The following is a 19672-nucleotide window of genomic DNA, read 5'->3' on the forward strand; positions in this document are numbered from 1 at the left end:
TCAATTGACCCCCTAAGGAGTTATTGTCCTTTATAGTCAATTTTGAACTATTTTCATAAAATTTGTAAATATTTACTATCATTTTCCACTGAAACTACTGGGCCAAGTTCATTATAGATAGAGATAATTGTAAGCAGCAAGAATTTTCAGTAAAGTAAGATGTTCAAACACATCACCATCACCAAAACACAATTTTGTCATAAATCCATCTGTTCCTTTGTTTAACATTCACCTAGACCATTAGGTGAGCGACACAGGCTCTTTAGAGCCTCTAGTTATTTGATCTTATGAGTTTATTAGGCGTCATTCGTTTGCTGTCTCAAGATTTTTATTGTTTTTAATTCATTCATTTGCCGTCTCAAAGTGTCTTTTTTAATGTCTTTTGTAAGCTACATTGAGATGGATATTGGTTGGTCTTTTTGCGTCGTTTGTTTTCTGTCTCAAGATGTGCATTTTTTGGTTTTCATTTGGCATCATCCGTTTGTCGTCTCAAGATGTGTATTGTTTTGGTGCCGTTCGTTTGCTCTCAAGATGTTGATTGTGGTTTTTTTTTCGTTTATTTTCAGTCTCTCGATATGTGCGATGTTGTTTTTTTTTATTGCGTCTTTCGTATGTTGTCTCGTTACTTTTTTGTTTTGCGTCATTCAATTGCTGTCTCAAGATGTCTATTGTTGTTTTTTTTGTGTCGTTTGTTTGCTGTCTCAAGATTTCGATTATTCTATTTTTAGGCGTTGTTCATTTGCGGTCTCAAGGTGTTTTTTGTTTTGGGTTGGCCTTTTTTTTTTTGCGTCGCTCGTTGCTGTCTAAATATATCTTTTTTATTTTTATTTTTGCGTCATTCGTTCGCTTTCTCAAGATGCTTATTGTTTAGGGTTTTTTGTTGGTGTCATTCGTGTGTACCTCATATATTATTCATTTCTAAATAACCATCGATCAGGGTACTAAACAAACATGAATTGCCCAACCTGTTTTGCACATCTTTGTTTAAAGGAAGTTTGTGTAGCTAAATTAAGGGCCCACACACATGTATAATCTCGCCACATTCTGCGTGTCTCTGTCCAAATTCAGTTGTTGTCGTTTGTTTCTGTATATCATAGTTGTTTTTCGTTTATATTGTTTTACCTTTTTCAAGTAATTCGGGACAATTTATATCTTGCTTTGTGTTATAGGATTTGCTCATTGTTGAAGACCGTACGGTGACCTGTAAATGGTAACATCTACGTCATTTGGGCTGTGGTTGGCAACCATACCGCATCTTGTGTGTATATCATAGCGGGAACAATATACAATAAAAAAACTAAAATTAAAATCAGACAAAATAGTGAACACAGAAGTAAGAATTATCAAACTGTTTTTTTCGTTGACTAAAACTACCAGTAATGTATCGTCTCGTTGAAAAAAAGAATAATGTATCGCATTGTGGACTAAAAATAATGTATTGCCTTGTGGACTAAAACTAATGTATTGCCTTTTGGACTAAAACTAATATATCACCTTGTCAACTAAAACTAATGTTTTGCCTCGTGGACTAAAACTCGTGTATCGCCTTGTGGACTAAAACTAACATAGTGCCTAGTGAATTAAAACTCATGAAACGCCTTGTGGACTTAAACTAATGGATTGCCTTATGGAATAAAACTCATGAATCACCTTGTAGACTAAAATTTTTAGACACAAAAATACTATAAAAAAATGTTGCACTCCGTAAAAGGGAAGCCATAATTAAATCCAGTATACAATTTAAAGCTGATATATCTTAAAATTGAGAATGGAAATGGGGAATAGTTTCCCTCATAATATACATATCAAAAATAGTTATTTGCAGTTTGTTTACGCCAAATTCATTTTTAAAATAAAAGGAAAAGAGTAAATAAATAAATGTTTATCCTACTAAAACAAAAGTAAATGAAACCATATATATCTGACTTATATTACCAAAAAGATTAGTTTATTATCCAATAATGTTTTTGTGTTCCTCCTTTATCTTTTTATCAATTCCTTGCATCTTTTTCATCACTGTGCCAAGTTGTTTATTGAACACGTTCACATCGTTCGAAGTTGCACTTTTCAATTCTTTTTTCAATTCTTTTGTCTGAAACGTGTCGCCCATTTTCACTTGTGAATGCTCCATGTAATCTAAAAGTTTTAGGAGATCAACTTCCAGATGCATCAGATTTGAGTACATAGGAGAGTCAGCACCATATAGACCGTCCATCGATACACTGTTCTCCTTATTTTTTTCTGTTACTATTTCGTCTACCTGATTCTTTATTGTATCAGCCATTCTTTCTATTTTTAACGCTAATTTTGGTGAAGCACCTTTCTTCATCGTATTTGCGCGATATAGCATCTTTTCAATTTTAGATTTGATTAAATTGGCTTCTTTCTTGACTTGAATTCCTTTTTCCAGTATAGTTCCCGTCGCTTTGTTTATAATTGCATTTGCCGTTGTGTTTGCAGTATTGTTGGCTGTTATTTCGGCTGGTTTCTTTGAAAGAAGTTTTTTAAGAACACTAAGTGTGTCGTTTTTTTTCACGCTTTTTACTCCTGGTTTTGTCCCATTTGTCTTCAGTGCTTTTTGCTTAACCATTTTTTTCACATCCTTCATAATTACTTTATGTAAAGGTTTCTTCTTTTTAGAGTCAAACATTCCAGTAAGTTTATTTTTTTTAAGTGCTTTTCCTTTCACCATTTTTTTCACATCCTTCACAATTGCTTTATGTATAGGTGTCTTCTTTTTCAAGCCAAGTATTCCTGCAATTTTATTTTGTTTCAGTGCTTTTCCCTTCACAAATTTTTTCACATCCTTCAAAATTGCTTCCTTTAAAGGTGTTTTCTTTTTCGAGCCAAGTATTCCTGCAAGTTTATTTTGTTTCAGTGCTTTTCCCTTCACAAATTTTTTCACATCCTTCAAAATTGCTTCCTTTAAAGGTGTTTTCTTTTTTGAGCCAAGTATTCCTGCAAGTTTATTTTGTTTTAGGGCTGACCCCTTAACAAATTTTTTCACATCTTTCAAAATTGCTTTATTTAAAGTTGTCTTCTTTTTCGAACCAGGTATTCCTGCAAGTTTATTTTGTTTCAGTGCTTTTCCCTTCACAAATTTTTTCACATCCTTCAAAATTGCTTTATGCAAAGGTGTCTTCTTTTTCACAGGTATTCCTGCAACTTTATTTTGTTTCAGTGCGTTTCCTTTTACAATCTTTTTCACATCCTTCAAAATTGCTTTATGTAAAGGTGTCTTATTTTTTATAGACTTAAGTATTTCTGTAGTTGTTTTTTTCTTCAGTGCTTTCCCTTTAACAATCTTTTTTACATCCTTAATTATTGCTTTCATAAGTTGTTTTTTCTCACTAGGCTTTGTCTTTTTTCCAAACACCTTCTCCTTCTTGACTTCTGCTATTACGAGTTTCTTCAACAATTTTTCCGCTGCTTTCTGTTTAGGTTTTTTCTTGTCAGAATTTGATTTTACCCCAAACATATTTTGAAGTGTCGTCTTTTTCGAGACAGGTTTTCCTACAAGTATATTTTGTTTCAATGCGTTTCCTTTAACAATTTTTTTTACATCCTTCATAATTTTTTTATGTAAAGGTGTGTTCTTTTTTATCGACTTAAGTATTTCTGTAGTTGTTTTTTTCTTTATTGCTTTCCCTTTAACAATCTTTGTCACGTCCTTAAGTATTGCTTTCATAAGTTGTTTTTTCTCACTAGGCTTTGTCTTTTGAAACACCTTCTCCTTCTTGACTTCTGCTATGACGAGTTTCTTCACCAATTTTTCCGCTGCTTTCTGTTTAGGTTTTTTCTTGTCCGAACTTGATTTTCCCCCAAACAAATTTTGAAGTGTCGTCTTTTTCGAGACGGGTTTTCCTGCAAGTATATTTTGTTTCAGTGCGTTTCCTTTGACAATTTTTTTTACATCCTTCATAATTTTTTTATGTAAAGGTGTGTTCTTTTTTATAGACTTAAGTATTTCTGTAGTTGTTTTTTGCTTCAGTTCTTTCCCTTTTACAATCTTTGTCACGTCCTTAAGTATTGCTTTCATAAGTTGTTTTTTCTCACTAGGCTTTGTCTTTTGAAACACCTTCTCCTTCTTGACTTCTGCTATGACGAGTTTCTTCACCAATTTTTCCGCTGCTTTCTGTTTAGGTTTTTTCTTGTCCGAACTTGATTTTCCCCCAAACAAATTTTGAAGTGTCGTCTTTTTCGAGACAGGTTTTCCTGCAAGTATATTTTGTTTCAGTGCGTTTCCTTTGACAATTTTTTTTACATCCTTCATAATTTTTTTATGTAAAGGTGTGTTCTTTGTTATAGACTTAAGTATTTCTGTAGTTGTTTTTTGTTTCAGTTCTTTCCCTTTTACAATCTTTGTCACGTCCTTAAGTATTGCTTTCATAAGTTGTTTTTTCTCACTAGGCTTTGTCTTTTTAAACACTTTCTCCTTCTTGACTTCTGCTATTACGAGTTTCTTCACCAACTTTTCCGCTGCTTTCTGTTTAGGTTTTTTCCTGTCAGAATTTGATTCCTCTCCAAACAAATTTTTAAGTTTCTCCTTTTTCAAGACAGGTTTTCCTGCAGATTTATTTTGTTTCAGTGCGTTTCCTTTAACAATCTTTTTTACATCCTTCATAATTTCTTTTTGTAAAGGTGTCTTATTTTTTATAGAATTAAGTATTTCTGTAGTTGTTTTTTTCTTCAGTGCTTTCCCTTTAACAATCTTTTTCACGTCCTTAATTATTGCTTTCATAAGTTGTTTTTTCGCACTAGCCTTGGTCTTTTTTCCAAACACCTTCTCCTTCTTGACTTCTGCTATAACGAGTTTCTTCAACAATTTTTCCGCTGCTTTCTGTTTAGGTTTTTTCTTGTCAGAATTTGATTTCCCCCCAAACATATTTAGAAGTGTCTTCTTTTTCGAGACAGTTTTTCCTGCAATTTTGATTTGTTTCAGTTCGTTTCCTTTAACAATCTTTTTTACATTCTTCATAATTTCCTTTTGTAAAGGTGTCTTATTTTTTATAGACTTAAGTATTTCTGTTGTTGTTTTTTTCTCCAGTGCTTTCCCTTTTACAATCTTTTTTACGTCCTTAATTATTGCTTTCAAAAGTTGTTTTTTCGCACTAGGCTTTATCTTTTTTCCAAGCACATTCTCCTTCTTGACTTCTGCTATTACGAGTTTCTTCAACAATTTTTCCGCTGCTTTCTGTTTAGGTTTTTTCTTGTCAGAATTTGCTGTTCCTCCAAACATATTTTTAAGTATTGCCTTATTAACACCTTTAACTGTCTTTGTATTTGATTTTGATTCCAATATTTCTCCTATTATAGCATCTTTTCTCAATGCTTTACCTTTAACAATTTTCGTTACAATTTTAACCACTCCTTTCTTCGTAGGTTTCTTTTTTTCTTTGATGATTGTCTTCGTAATATTAGCTTGTTTTCCTTTAATGTCAGATATTACTTTTGAGCCATTTACTGGATTTGCGTCAATTTTCTTTTGCTCACTTTTCAATGTTTTAATCATTTTCATCATCTTATTTAATGCACTCTTTTCCTGAATGTCGGTCTTTTTCTTTATTTGTTCAGTAGCTTGTTTTCTCTTTAGTTCTGCTTTGAGTGTCTTTTCGTTAGCTTTTTTTATTTTCTTCGCCGCAGCTTTGAGTTTCTTTTCGGTAGCCTTCTCTAATTTCTTCACCGCAACTTTGAGTTTCTTCATTTTATCCTTTTCCAACTTCTTAAGCTTTGTTTTCAGTTTCTTTGTTTTTTTCTTTTCCATCTTCTCAATCTTAGCTTTGAGTTTCATTGTTTTTGCCTGTCCCAATTCCTTAATCTTATCTTTGAGTAACTTTGTTTCAGCCTGTTTCATCTTCTTAAGTTCAGTCTTGAGTTTTTTTGTTTTAACCTGTTTCATCTTCTCAAGTTTGGTCTCGATTTTTTTGCTTTTAACTTCTTGTATTCGATCTAGCTTAGCTTTGAGTTCCTTTGTTTTAACTTCTTGTTTCAATTTACTTAGCTCTTTTTTGAGAATTTCTGATTTTGGATGTTTAATTTTCCCAATTTCTGTTGACAGATTCATTGCTTTATTGAGTTTTGAGGTCGTTGGTTTAATGATGTCCGATGTCTTTCCTTTAATTATTGACTGGATGTCTGATTTTAGATCCTTTGCTTTCGAATTAAGTTGCACTGGTTTAATTGGTTGAGTCGTCAAGGACTTTATCTTTTCTCCTGTAATAGCTTTACTAATAACGATAGGGGATTTTTTCATTTCCTTCACCATTTTCTTGATTTTCTTTGTTTCAACCTTTTTTATTTTATCTAGATTAGCTTTGATTTTCTTTGTTTCAACTTTCTTGATCTCATTAACCTTTTCTTTCACTTTCTTTGTTTCAACTTTCTTTAATTCCTTTAGTTTAGCCTTGAGTTCAATTTTTTTGACTGCTTGCACTTTCTTTGGTTTTGAACTGATTTTTTTAATTCCAACCTGTTTTACCTTGTTAAGTTTTTCCTTGACTTTTTCCATTTTATCCTGTTTTATATTTTTAAGCTTAGCAGTAAGGTTCTTTGTTTCAACCTGCTTTTCTTTCTTGAGCTCAGTTTTGAGATTCTTTTTAGCCTGTTTTATTTTCTTAATGATATTGACTTTCTGAACTCCCTTAACGGTGGGGGTGCCAATAACAATTGGTTTACTTTCCATTTTCTTCAGTTTCTTCTCGATTTTCTTTGTTCCAACCTCTTTTATCTTCTCTAGCTTAGCTTTGATTTTCTTTGTTTCAGCTTTCTTGATCTTTACAATCTTATCTTTGACTTTCTTTGTTTCTGCTTTTTTCAATTTCTTAACTTTAGCCTTGAGTTCTTTTCTTTTAACTGCCTGTACTTTCTTGGGTTCTGATTTAATTTTTATTTTCGCAACCTGTACTACCTTCTTAAGTTTTTCCTTGACGTCTTTCATTTTTTCCTGTTTTATGTGTTTAATCTTAGCAGTTAGTTTCTTTGTTTCAACCTGTTTTGTTTTCTTGAGCTTAGTGTCGAGTTTCTTTGCAGCCTTCTTTATTTCCTTAAGTTCTACCTTGATTTCACTTTTTTTGGCCTGTTTTATTTTATTAAGTTTAGCAACAATTTTCTTTTTTTCCACCTTTTTTATTTGTTTAAGCTTAGTATTGAGTTTGTTTATTTTAGTTTGTTGTGTGTTTTTTGGCTTCGTCTTGATACTGCTTGTTTCCTTCTGTTTTATGTTATTTAGCTTTGCATTGAGAGCCTTTGTTTTGACTTGTTTAATTTGCTTCAGTTTGTTATCGAGTTTCTTTGTTTCTTCCTGTTTCATTTCCTGTAGCTTAGCTTTGATAATCTTTGCTTGAGTCTTCTCTATCTTCTTAGGTAAAGCTTCGATTTTCTCTATTTTAGCCTGTTTTATTTTCTCAACCTTTGCAACGATTTCATTTTTCTTCGCCTGCTTGATTTGTTTGACTTCTGCATTTATTTTCTTTTTCCCAACCTCTTTCATTTTTTCCAACTTAGTGTTAAGTTTATTTATTTTAGCCTGTTGCTTTTTCTTAGGTTTAGTTTTGATAACTGATATTTTAGCCTCTTTTATCTTCTCAAGTTTTGCCTTAAGATTATCTGTTTTAGCCTGTTTTATGCTTTCAAGCTTGGAATCGAGTTTCTTTATTTCAGCTTTTTTCACTTTCTTCAGCTCAGTTTTGATATTCTTTGCTTCAATCTTTTGGACCTTCTGACTATCAGCTTTGAGTTCCTTTGTTTTAAGTTGTTTTATTTTCTCGAGCTTAACATTCAGTTTCTTTGTTTCATCATGTTTTATTTTCTGAAGCTTGTCGGTTAGTTTTACTTTTTCCACTTTTTTCATTTTATCAAGCAGATTATTTAGTTTCTTAGTTTCAACCTTCTGTATCTTCTTCGGCTCATCTTTTATTTTTTTAGATTGAGTTTCTTTTATTTTCCCAAGCTTCGAATCAAGTTTACTGGTTTCAGCTACTTTCACTTTCTGAAGCTTTTTAAGAAGTTTTTTGGTTTCGATCTTTTTAACTTTTTTTAACTTAGCAATAACATTCTTTATTGCTGGTTGTTTTAATTTTATACTGATTGGTTTAACTTTGAGTTTCGTAGCTGCAGTTTTAAGGTTTATCTTTATATTCACTTTCTTTTTCTTTGGATCATTTTTAAGTTCTTTTTTTGTAACCTTAGTTTTATTCTTATTTTTGCCAGACTTATTACTAAGTACGTTTGTTATAGTCTTAGTTTTAATCTTCTCTTTCCCATTCTTATATTTAGTGTCTTCCTTTATCTTCTTTGTATTAGTTACTTTACCGTTCTTTTTTGACTTAGATTTAGTCACCTTCTTTTTGCCTGAATTCTTTTTACTTCCTTTCTTGGTCTTCTTTGACTTAGCTTTAGTCACTTTCTTTGTGCCTGACTTAGATTTTCCTTTGGTGGGTTTGGTTATAATTTTCTTCGAATTCTTCACTTCTTTCTTTTTTATCTTGGTTGAAGTTGCTTTTGACTTCGGATTCTTTGATTTTTCTACCTTAGTTAAGGTTTTCTTTTGAGAAACAGTGGTTGATTTGGGTTTCGGGGTTATTTTCTTTTGTAGCTTTTTAATCTCATTTTGGAGAGATGTCAGTGTTTTATTTTTCTTGCCTTTGACTGTCTGACCATTCTTAGTAATTATCACCTTACTCTTCTTCCCAGTAGAACGTGCTTTTGTTGGGTTTCCTTTCGTGGTTACAGGTGGTCCTTTTTTAAACTCTATAGGTTCGATCGCTTTTATCTCAGATTTTCCATCCGCCTTAGAGTTGAGAAGCTGTAAAACTTGCGATTTGATATTTTCAGGTGTACCAGTCGCTGGCTTCTTTGGACCTGCCGAAGATTTACCAGTCGTTGGCTTCTTTGGACCTGCCGAAGATATAACATTGGCTGTGCGTGCATGTCGTAGAAGATTTTCCTGTAGTCCGTATCCTGGCCATCTGAAAGAAAGAACATATAATTGATAAACTGGTATGATGAAGGCCCTAGATAAAAATTAGATGTTTTTAGGTTACTATGTCCAAAAAGATGTTATTCTATGCAAAATGAAAGAGTTCAAAAAAGGATTGATATGAGTCGGTTGAATTATAATTATGTATGGACTGAACTTGTGATTCAGATGAATTTAAACTTGATTCTAAAATAGCATCCTTATTTTTACAAAGCCGTGTTCAAATTAGCACACAATATGTTTGACACATGCGCACACGTTTGTTGTTTTTATTCAGTGTCGTCATTGCTATTCTAATAAAATATATACATTTTAGCAGCTAACATATAATATATTTTTATTATAAAAATGTTTGTCAAACAACATATATTTACCCTGCTTTTAGTTTTTAAACTTATCAAATAAGAAAATGTAAAACAGACTCCACTAAGAGGAAACGAGAATAGCCGAACATTTTTAGGTATTTTCGTATTTTTGAAATAATTCAAATTCCTCTTACAATGAATATCAGAAAATCAAGCTGGTTTTTTGAAAAGGATATGCAACAGCAGTGTTACATGCACTTGTATAATTAATTATAGATTTCATTTGGAAAACACACTTTTTGGTACGTTTATTGAGTTTAGAAACGCGTTTGACACTGTTCTACGAATTGATTACGGCAAAAACTACATTGGACAAAAGTGAGTTCCCACTCAAAAAATGATCTATCATTTCATCTAAAATCAATATTTTTCAAAAACATATTACAAAGTGACTTTTTGAGTAATTTTTATATTTTTTTTTGAAAATACCCCTCCATAATGATATATCTGTTAAATTATTCTTTAGTTTTCTATGTTGTGTCGTGTGTGCTATTGTTTTTCTGTTTGTCTTTTTCATTTTTAGCCATGGCGTTGTCAGTTTGTTTTAGATTTATGAGTTTGACTGTCCCTTTGGTAACTTTCGTCCCTCTTTTACACCAAATAGATTAGGATTGAAATTCTCTGTACAGGTACAGATAAAAAAATTACTTGTAAGCTGTAATTCATAAACATGTTTATGCATAATTTTGAGACTAAGTGGATATTATTATAGAACCGCGGGAATTATACATGTACTCATACGCGTTAGCTAGCTGATAGTCAGAAGTTTTATTGTTTATTTGGTCATAACTTTTGTGAGGGATGTTTTCATTATCTGATGGGTTAACCCTCTTGATGCCAGATTTTAAAAAATCAACGTTTCGACGTCGCAAATAGGCAATAACAATTTGACGTCGCCAGTGCCAAATTCTTTTGACGTCGTCTTTTTTGACGTTTTTTTTTTCATATTGAATTATATTTAGTTGTTTTCTACGCGATCGGCATTCATACAGCCGGTGTCCAGGAGAACATTTTGATATTGCTTTTTTGACTGATTAAAATCTTTCTATACAATGTTGCATCTTGATTTCAGCACTGCAAGGAGATTCATGAAACTTAAGTTAACTGATAAATTTTTGAAAATTCTGTGCAATTTGTAAAGTAAGTATGCAATACGTATTTTCCACCTACAATTTTTGGCTACACATTTTCATATCATAACAGTTTTTAAAAATATATTTTACGGTATTTATGGGTGGATTTTACCAAACCATGTGTTGAAAGACACGGAATTGTCGGAAGTATATTTGTTTATTTGGTCATAACTTTATATTTGATTGTGGGTTTTTTCTCTACAGATTTGAACACTTATAATGTATTGCAAACCAATTTGTGTAAAAAATATATATGGCAAATTTCAGAACAAAACACATTGTGTTTATATCACAATAAGTGTTTATAAGATAATTGTTCAAGGAGGAATTTAACCTGATAAACAGATAGATATGTGATAAAAAAACATCTATTTGACTGTCCCTCTGGTGTCTTTCGTCCCTCTTTTATGATTGTTTTTTCCCCATGTTCAAGAACTTTTATTTTTTATTTTTATTCTAAGTAATATTTTGATATAATTTAATTTAGAATGTAACGCGTCTTCTGATTGGCTGACGTTGTTTTGTTATCATCCCATAGACATAATTTAGTCATCAACGTTTTTTCATGGTTTTCTACGGTTTTAAATGGAATTTAGAATTAAATTATAAGAAATGACTGTAATATTTTTTCTGTCTATTCGAAATAACATAAAAAATGTGGTGCACACTGTTAAATAACCCGCTACGCGCGTTATTCAGTGTGCACCATTTTTTTTATGTTATTTCTTTATAGACAGAAAAAATATTGCAGTCATTCCTTAAATAACAATTACCGATACAAAAGGAGGCGAGTAATGATGGGATATTTAACCTCGCATCATTGTCCTGTGCTTTTTCATGAACCATGTTAGCAGTAGTCTTTTTTTTATATATAAATATTACATGTAAGAACATTTTATTCTTGTTTCTAATGTTTGGGGATAAACTCAGAAGACTGGCTTAATATTATATTAAGGATGTACTTAGGTGAGCTAAGGTAAATTTTAAGAAATTAAGAAATTAAAATTGATACTTATATGAAGTAATATAGATGTGATTGTAAATCGAATGCATATATGTTTGTAGACCTCTAATAGGATTTTTTTTTTTTAAATTTATTGTGTCTTTTAATGTAAGCCTATACCTCTTCTTTCTTAATTAACTTGGAGATGGGTCACGAGATTCCTTATGTATAAATTTCTGTAGAACAACCTCAATTTCAAAAACATAGCAAATACAAATAAAGGGCTGCGCTTTAGCGCATGATACGCCCGTTGCTCTTTTAACTTGTCTTTTATGCTTTAAATGAATTTATATGATCAACTAGAAATATATATACAAATCAAAAGGGATGTTACATTAATATATTCACCAAAGTTTCATAAAATCCCCCTTTTTTAAGTATAAAAATTCATTACTTAAGAAAACGTAAAATCTAAAATTTATAAAAATGGAAAGGGAGCTTATGTCAATAGATATAAACAATTTATCAAAGTTGCATAAAATTTTGTGAAAGTGTTAGTTATTGTCCCAAAATTGGAAAATCCCCTATTTTTTAAGCATAAAAATTCATAACACGGAAATGTAAAATCTGAATTTTATAAAAATTGAAAGGGAGCTTACATCAATAGATATAAACAATTCACCAAAGTTTCATGGACATTGGTGAAAGCCTTTTTGAGTTATTGTCCGAAGTGTTGAAAATCCCCCTTTTTTTTTATGAATAAAGCCCCATAAATCCAAAACTTAAAATCTAAAATTTATAAAAATTGAAAGGGAGCTTACATCAATAGATATAAACAATTCAACAAAGTTTCATGGACAGTGGTGAAAGCCTTTTTGAGTTATTGTCCGAAGTGTTAAAAATCCCCCTTTTTTTATGAATAAAGCCCCATAAATCCAAAACTTAAAATCTGAAATTAAAAAAAAAACGAAAGGGAGCTTACGTCAATAGATATAAACAATTCACTTTAGTTTCATGGACAGTGGTGAAAGCCTTTTTGAGTTATTGTCCGAAGTGTTGAAAATCCCCCTTTTTTTATGAATAAAGCCCCATAAATCCAAAACTTAAAATCTGAAATTTATAAAAAATTGAAAGGGAGCTTACATCAATAGATATAAACAATTCACCAAAGTTTCATGGACATTGGTGAAAGCCTTTTTGAGTTATTGTCCGAAGTGTTGAAAATCCCCCTTTTTTATGAATAAAGCCCCATAAATCCAAAACTTAAAATCTGAAATAAAAAAAAAAAAACGAAAGGGAGCTTACGTCAATAGCTATAAACAATTTACTTAAGTTTCAAGGACATTCATTGGTGAAAGCCTTTTTGAGTTATTGTCCGAAGTGTTGAAAATCCCCCCCCCCCCTTTTTATGAATAAAGCACCATAAATCCAAAACTTAAAATCTGAAATTAAAAAAAAAAACGAAAGGGAGCTTACGTCAATAGATATAAACAATTTACTTAAGGTGGTACCTAACACTACAGGGAGATAACTCTGTAAAATCAGCTAAACGTTTTAACTACGTTGCGTTGTTAAAAGAATATTAAGCTTCTCAATGATCAAAATAAGTGTTCGTCAAACTGCTATATAACCAGTGTAATTTTTCTGATAAAACGGTTGGTTCAAATTTTTTGAAATTTTTATATTTTTGTCAAAGGGTCAAAGTAAATACCTTGTCAAAATTTTATGAAAATTAAACGAGCCAAATTAATTCGAGTTAAAGTGTTGGGTACCACCTTAAGTTTCATGGAAATTGGTGAAAGTGTTTTTGAGTTATTTTCCGAAGTGTGGACGACGGACGGACAGACGGACGGACGGACGGACAACGGTATACCATAATACGTCCCGTCTAAAAGACGACGGGCGTATAAAAACAGTATGAAAGAAAGTATTTCCCGTATCTTGTAATGAAAATAACTTTAGTACCTGTACTCCTTGTATTCTTCACCTGCAAATTGTGTGTTCATTTTGTATTTTTTAATGTAAATCATCGCACAGAGAATTAGAAAATGCTATTATCGACAATATCATTTTAAGTTAAATTACAAAAATTAATGTCGAACACTCGGAGAACATATTGTTTCGTCTGTTTATTTTTTTTTAATTTGGTTATGGATATTTCATGACTTGATCTGTGGTATCCGTTTAAGGTAGATTAATGGTATACCGCCATCTTGGATTGTACAATTACAGTACAAAATCGGTCTAGTTATTTGCCAAAATCAACAAATTTGGAAACAGATTTGCAATTTAATGGTTAGACTAGACTGTTTATCTTACTTGTAAATTTATTGTCTTATTCAAAATATTTTAACAAATATCAAGCTTTTTGGTTTTTAAAATCATTTTTCCCCCCAAATGAGTCATTTAAAGGGAGATAACTCTTTTAGTACAAAATTTATACTGGACTAATAGGGAATTTTTTTATTTTTACTTATGGCAAGAAAACAAGTTCGGTGACACCATGTTTTCTTTTTATTTTCTTAAAATATATTATGAAACCTATCTTCTCGCAATTTATTTCAAAATTCTATCTCATAGAATTTTTTTTATGCACTCTTATGTGTGTTTTTCATGAACAAACTAACTAAATTTAGGCAGTTTTCAACGACTCATAGATCGAAAAATAGAACAGCGACCCATACTTTTTGTTATATTTTTGAAAAAAAGAGTAGGAAGATCTTCATTTTGACAAATTATAATGTCAAGACTTCAAACACAAAACGCTGATCACTTCAATCTCATTAAAATCCGATGTTCTGATACGCTACCCTCCACTAACAACTTGATTGATTTCCATATAGACCCTTTGCAAATTAATTTTTTTAACTTTCCGATTCATGACGTTAGTGGATGGTAGCGTATCAGAACATCTGATTTTAATGAGATTGTGATCCCTTTAAAATTTCAAGCTGGATACATATGGTGCATGCATGGATAAAAATACCAAATAATGTCATGAATTGGAAAGTTAAAAAAAAAATTGTAAAGGGTCTATATGGAAATCAATCAAGTTGATACTAAATATTGATAAAATAATCCGGGCCATTATCCCTGTTCATATTCAAGCAATCCCATCTCTTATTTGAACTTATTTGTTATATATGTACACGAGTATGAATAAGCAAAATATAGTATTATGAATTTTCTCAATTGAATTGTTTCACATTTTTCATTTGTGGCCTTCTATAAGCCACTAGTGGTATTGTTTTTTAACATTGTTGAAGACCGTGTGGTTGCCTACAATATTGATAACATCCACTTCATTTCAACTTTGATTGGCAGTTATACCAAATATTTGTCGCTGAGCTAAATGACATGCAATTGATTAATCGTAAATTCAGTTTTTAAAGTAGCTATAGTTAAACACTTTAATATTTCGTCTATCAAATACATGCAGCCGACTAAAAGTGTCCCTCAATAATGCACTATGTAATGTTTAATGACACGATTTCATCCTTTATCGGTCTTTTATGGGTGTGGGTAAATATACCCCGAACGATGCAATTCAAGGGGATATGGGTTGGAGACCTCCAAGCGTTAAGCAGTGGACTTGTGTTTTTTGACACTGGGCTAGATGTAACATAATGTGCGCAGATAGATTAAATTATAGAATATTTAAATGGTGTTATAGAAATGCTCTTAATAAGAGAAGAAATTGGTGTTTTAGGATTATGTCTAAGTTTAAAGAATGTGATTTAGATTTGTACACTGATTTAAATAATGTATTGTGTAAACAAAATATTACGCAGATAGAAGAATTTTTACTTGATAAGTATATAGGAAACTGGCAAAATAGAATATTGACACAAGATGTTGGTAAAAAATTGCGGACTTATAAATTGTTTAAAGACAGTTATGGAAGTGAATTATATTTATCTAAAAATTTATCTTATTGATATAGAAGTGCTTTTGCTAAATTTAGATGCGGAGTAGCTCCGTTGAAAATTGAAACAGGGCAGTATGAAAATAAAAATGTAGACGAAAGAGTGTGTTTTATGTGTAATGATAACATAGAAGACGAAAAACATGTAATATTATCATGCCTTTTATATGCAGATTTGTGCTTTTGTCTATATAGCGAAGCTATGAAATATAATGTATATTTTAATGATTTGTCTGATGATGATAAATTTGTTTATTTATTTAAAAACATTAATTGTTATGATATGGTTGCCAAAACCTTTTTATATTCTTAAAATGAAATTATTTAAATAATCGTATATATTTTAATTAGTTTAATATAGAAATTGTTTAACAGTCTCTCATAATTCTTAATAGAATGGTACTTGTATTTTATGTTTGTGAATTGTCTGTTTTATATTGTGTATATATATACTCTGTATGTACTGTATATTTATGCATTGCAAGTAATGAGACTCTAATAAAATATTGAATCTGAATCTGAATCTGAATCTGTTAGAGGACCAGTTCAGCTATTAAGGAGTATTTTTTAATTGCCAATTAGACAACTATCCACCGGAGTCCAAATAACGTGGATGTATAGGCTTTTAACAATCAATGAATTGAAACCACACCGTAAAGTGAGCTATTAACGAGCCCCGAAATAACAAAATGTAAACAATTTAAACAAGAAAGTCAATGGCTTTATCTATGACAGGGCAAAACAAGAATGTACCCTATGTACAGGGATGCCCCATCCACACTATCATTTTATATGTTCAGTGGACCATAAAGATGGGTTCAAATCTCTAATTAGGCATTAAAATTAGTATAGAAAGATCATATCATAAGGAACATCTGTACTAAATTTCAAGTTGATTGAACTTCAACTTCATCAAAAACTACCTCAACCAAAAACTTTAACATGAAGCGGGATGAACGGACGGACAAACGGACGCATATACCAGAAAACATAATCCCTATAAATGGGACAAAAAAACAAAAGAATACTATTATGATAGACATCAACCAACATAACGACTGAATTACTGGCTCTTATGACCTTACTTGTGACAGGCATTTAAAGAAACGGTGGGATTAAATATGGTTGTGATCGTTCAAGTTGACAACCTTCACCTAATTTAACTCTTCATCTTTTATATAAGCTTTGCATGATTTTAAATATTTTGGCCACGAGCATCACTGAAGAGACATGTAGAGTCAATCAATGGCCACAGCTACACTGTTTTGAATTTCATTCAATTGTCGAAATGCGCATCTAGTGCAAGAAAATTGGTACCGTTAATTTTATTAAAACAATGGTGTAACAGTATAACATTAGGACAAATTTAAAAATTTTAAAATTGCTTGACTCGTTTGATTACAGTAAACGTCCTTTAACAGCATTTCCTGAAGTAAGGTCCATACCTCAGCGTCCTGCCAACTGTGACTATTTGCGGGGGATTTCCCCCATGGAGGCTCCAAATTGAAATTTTGAAAGAGCAATTTTGTCCACAATTTTAAACAAAACAATTAATTTTACTATGACTTCAGGCTTATAAAAGTATGAAGAAGCCAAAAAACAACCTCGAAATTTATTTGAAGGCCCCATTGAAGGTTTTTTATGACTATGACAGCCATCTTGCACGCAAAACCCTCATGGGCATTTTGATAAGTTGGCAGGTATGAAGGTCCCTATACTTACTGTAAGAGATAGGATTTATTCATGGTTATGGTTAGGTAATAGAATGTTCTAGGTTAGGGTTAGGTTTCAGCCTTCAGGGTTTGAGCTAGTGTTAGATTTTGGTGTTGGTTAGGTTAAGTTTTTGGGTTTAAGGACAATTTAGTGTAGCTCCTATGGGTTGGGACCCCTAAACATGACGTTCTATGATTTTAAATACCATTTGTTGGAATATAGAAAGAGTCTCACTCTGAAAATAATAAAAAAAATGTTTCAAGATGTCAATTTAAGCCTGTTGTAAAATTTACCCTTTTTTGTTTGCAAATGATAATTAATCTGTAAACAGGTCTGGAGATAAAGTGCTGACCGCTTATGTAAAGGCCCTTAGGCTATTATTCATGTTTTTGAGCTAAAATAATGGTAAATATATTATATTATTTTTAATCATACTCTTCTCATAAACTTATACACCAGTTTTTTTTCAAATATTTTTTGTTCAAATGAACTGAAAGGTGACATATTTCCCTTTTTATATAATAAAGATCAATTTGAAAGTGTTTTTTTTTTATAAAAGTGTTGAACTTTGGTTTCATTGGCATTGTGTATGACCCAGTGTTTTTCCTGTCACACTAGTAAATAGTTAATATTACTAAAAAAAATAGCCAGTATGGCTACTGTTTTTTCGACATCGGTTTACCAAGGACAAGGTCAAGGAACCATAGGCTTCTGGTTCTTGTTCCGGAATTCTCTTTGTGCAATAATGAATACAACGTTCACTGATTATTTCGTTTACCAAATAAAGTAATTTGTGTAACCAAAAGTTACCGGACTAAAACATATAATGCGGGCGGTAGCCTTTAAGTTTGTTAATTCATGTATGGAGAATCGGAATACTTTTGTGTACTCATAGAGTCATAGTCTAACGCAGCAGAAGGTTTTTTTTTTCAAATGTAACAAACTATTACATTATCTCAAATATCTACATATACATCATTTTCTACATTTTATCTTACTCATTATATAAGTCTTCTCTTGAATTGCGCCTTGCAAAGATGTTAGGCAGTCCATAAACCAGGAAAATAACAAAGAAAATCAGTTTTGCCATACTGTTTCTTTTTCCGGTGTCATGACGTCATGACGTCACAATGTTCTTCCAGTGCTCAACCGTTGCAGGAATGAAAATATTCCGGAACACAGGTCCAGAAATAACGCAGTAATGCACGAGGGTCTTGGTGGAGTTTACAGAAAACTTTAGAGAAAATAAGAGCAACAAAATATATATATATTACCCGGTGACGATTGGGATATTACCACAGCGCTCAAATACGAAAAAATAAACAAGTTACATATAAAAATTTGTACACTATTATATTAAAACTCGTCTTAACATATCTCTATAGGACGAAATCGCTGCCGTCGTAGCCTACCTTCTTTTGTTTAGCTGAGCTTTACTGATTATATTTTTTCCTTCAGGGACAGAAATCAAACCAATAAAAACATTTCAACATATCATGGTTCTTTTTGTCGATTTTTTTGTGTTCGTGAAATGTTCTTTATTGTCATCAATACTATTCAATGTTTATAATTCAGTCAGATTGTTTGCTTTCCTTCGGTGTAACAATAAAAAAAATAAACAATACGTCATAAAATCGAAATAATTTAATTTACAAAATATGCATATATATGTTCCAGACCATGTATTTGGACCGTACGCGTACAGTCCGGACCGTATACGTATACTCGTCAGTATGATCCGACCATACGCGTACAGTCGGACCGTATAACTATACGCGTATGGTCCAGTATGAGATGATTATACATGTTATTGGATTATATGGGTTAAATTTATACAATCATTTATCACAATCTTTATTTTAAGTTTTACAAATTGTTATTATTACAATAAGATGCAGATAAAATGAACAAACGAAAAATTCAGTGAAATTAAATATTTGTTTAATTGTATATCTGAATCCTATTTTTGTACTCTCGCCTAAGGTGACACAAGTTACGTAATATATTTTACATATCATGTTTGCAGTTCATGCATGTTCCTTTGCATTTTCATTTTTTTGTGAAGTTGCTAAATATTCTAAAACATTTGTCTTCCCACATTATGTTTACGTTGATATCTTCAATTTCGGTGATCATAATTCAATTTTAATGTATTACAGATCGACATGCTAATACAAGATATTAACAGATTTTAAATTACAATTAGCGTTAATTTAAAAAGTTAAAGTATAAAGTTTTTATTTCAATTAAAGTTGAACTATTTTATATTTATTTGAGAGTTAAGTTATGTTGATCTGTTATATGCATTTGTTATAATAAACTTGACCAACTTCTCAATATAAGTCAGACCGTACGCGTACGGTCCGACCGTTACGTATGAGTATTTTGAAAAAGTACGCATACGGTCCAGGCCTCACGGTCATAAAACTTTCGAGCATGATTTTTATACTCAGACTCGAAAATCAACCAATCAAATTGCTGGATTTCATGTTTCTAGCATGATTTTTGTGCTCCGAGCACTAAGCAAAGTTTTATGCCTTTCAAGGCCAGACCGTACGCGTACGGTCCAAATACTCATACGATCTGGAACATATAAACACGCTTCCATCTATTTAT

At 31.6% G+C, this 19672-nt stretch overlaps 1 protein-coding gene across 1 annotated transcript; it reads right to left on the reverse strand.

Moving 5' to 3' along the window:
• Positions 1 to 1867: 1867 nt before the first annotated feature.
• LOC139519443 (axoneme-associated protein mst101(2)-like) lies at positions 1868 to 18214 on the reverse strand. Its single transcript, XM_071311546.1, has 2 exons — positions 18055 to 18214; positions 1868 to 8966 (listed from the first exon to the last, which is right to left on the reverse strand). Exons 1-2 carry the CDS (start codon positions 18144 to 18146, stop codon positions 1952 to 1954), a joined length of 7107 nt encoding a protein of 2368 aa, XP_071167647.1. The 5' UTR covers positions 18147 to 18214; the 3' UTR covers positions 1868 to 1951.
• Between the last annotated feature and the right edge of the window lie 1458 nt (positions 18215 to 19672).

This window comes from Mytilus edulis, chromosome 4 (assembly GCF_963676685.1).
Source record: "Mytilus edulis chromosome 4, xbMytEdul2.2, whole genome shotgun sequence".
NCBI lineage: Eukaryota > Metazoa > Mollusca > Bivalvia > Mytilida > Mytilidae > Mytilus > Mytilus edulis.

Bases quoted from the DNA above. Each gene is read 5' to 3' on its own strand.
- LOC139519443 (XM_071311546.1), bottom strand. From the start codon at position 18,146: ATGGCAAAACTGATTTTCTTTGTTATTTTCCTGGTTTATGGACTGCCT. The intron at 8,967-18,054 runs GTAAGATAAAAT...TCTTTCTTTCAG, and splicing joins AGAGAAGACTTATATAATGA to ATGGCCAGGATACGGACTAC.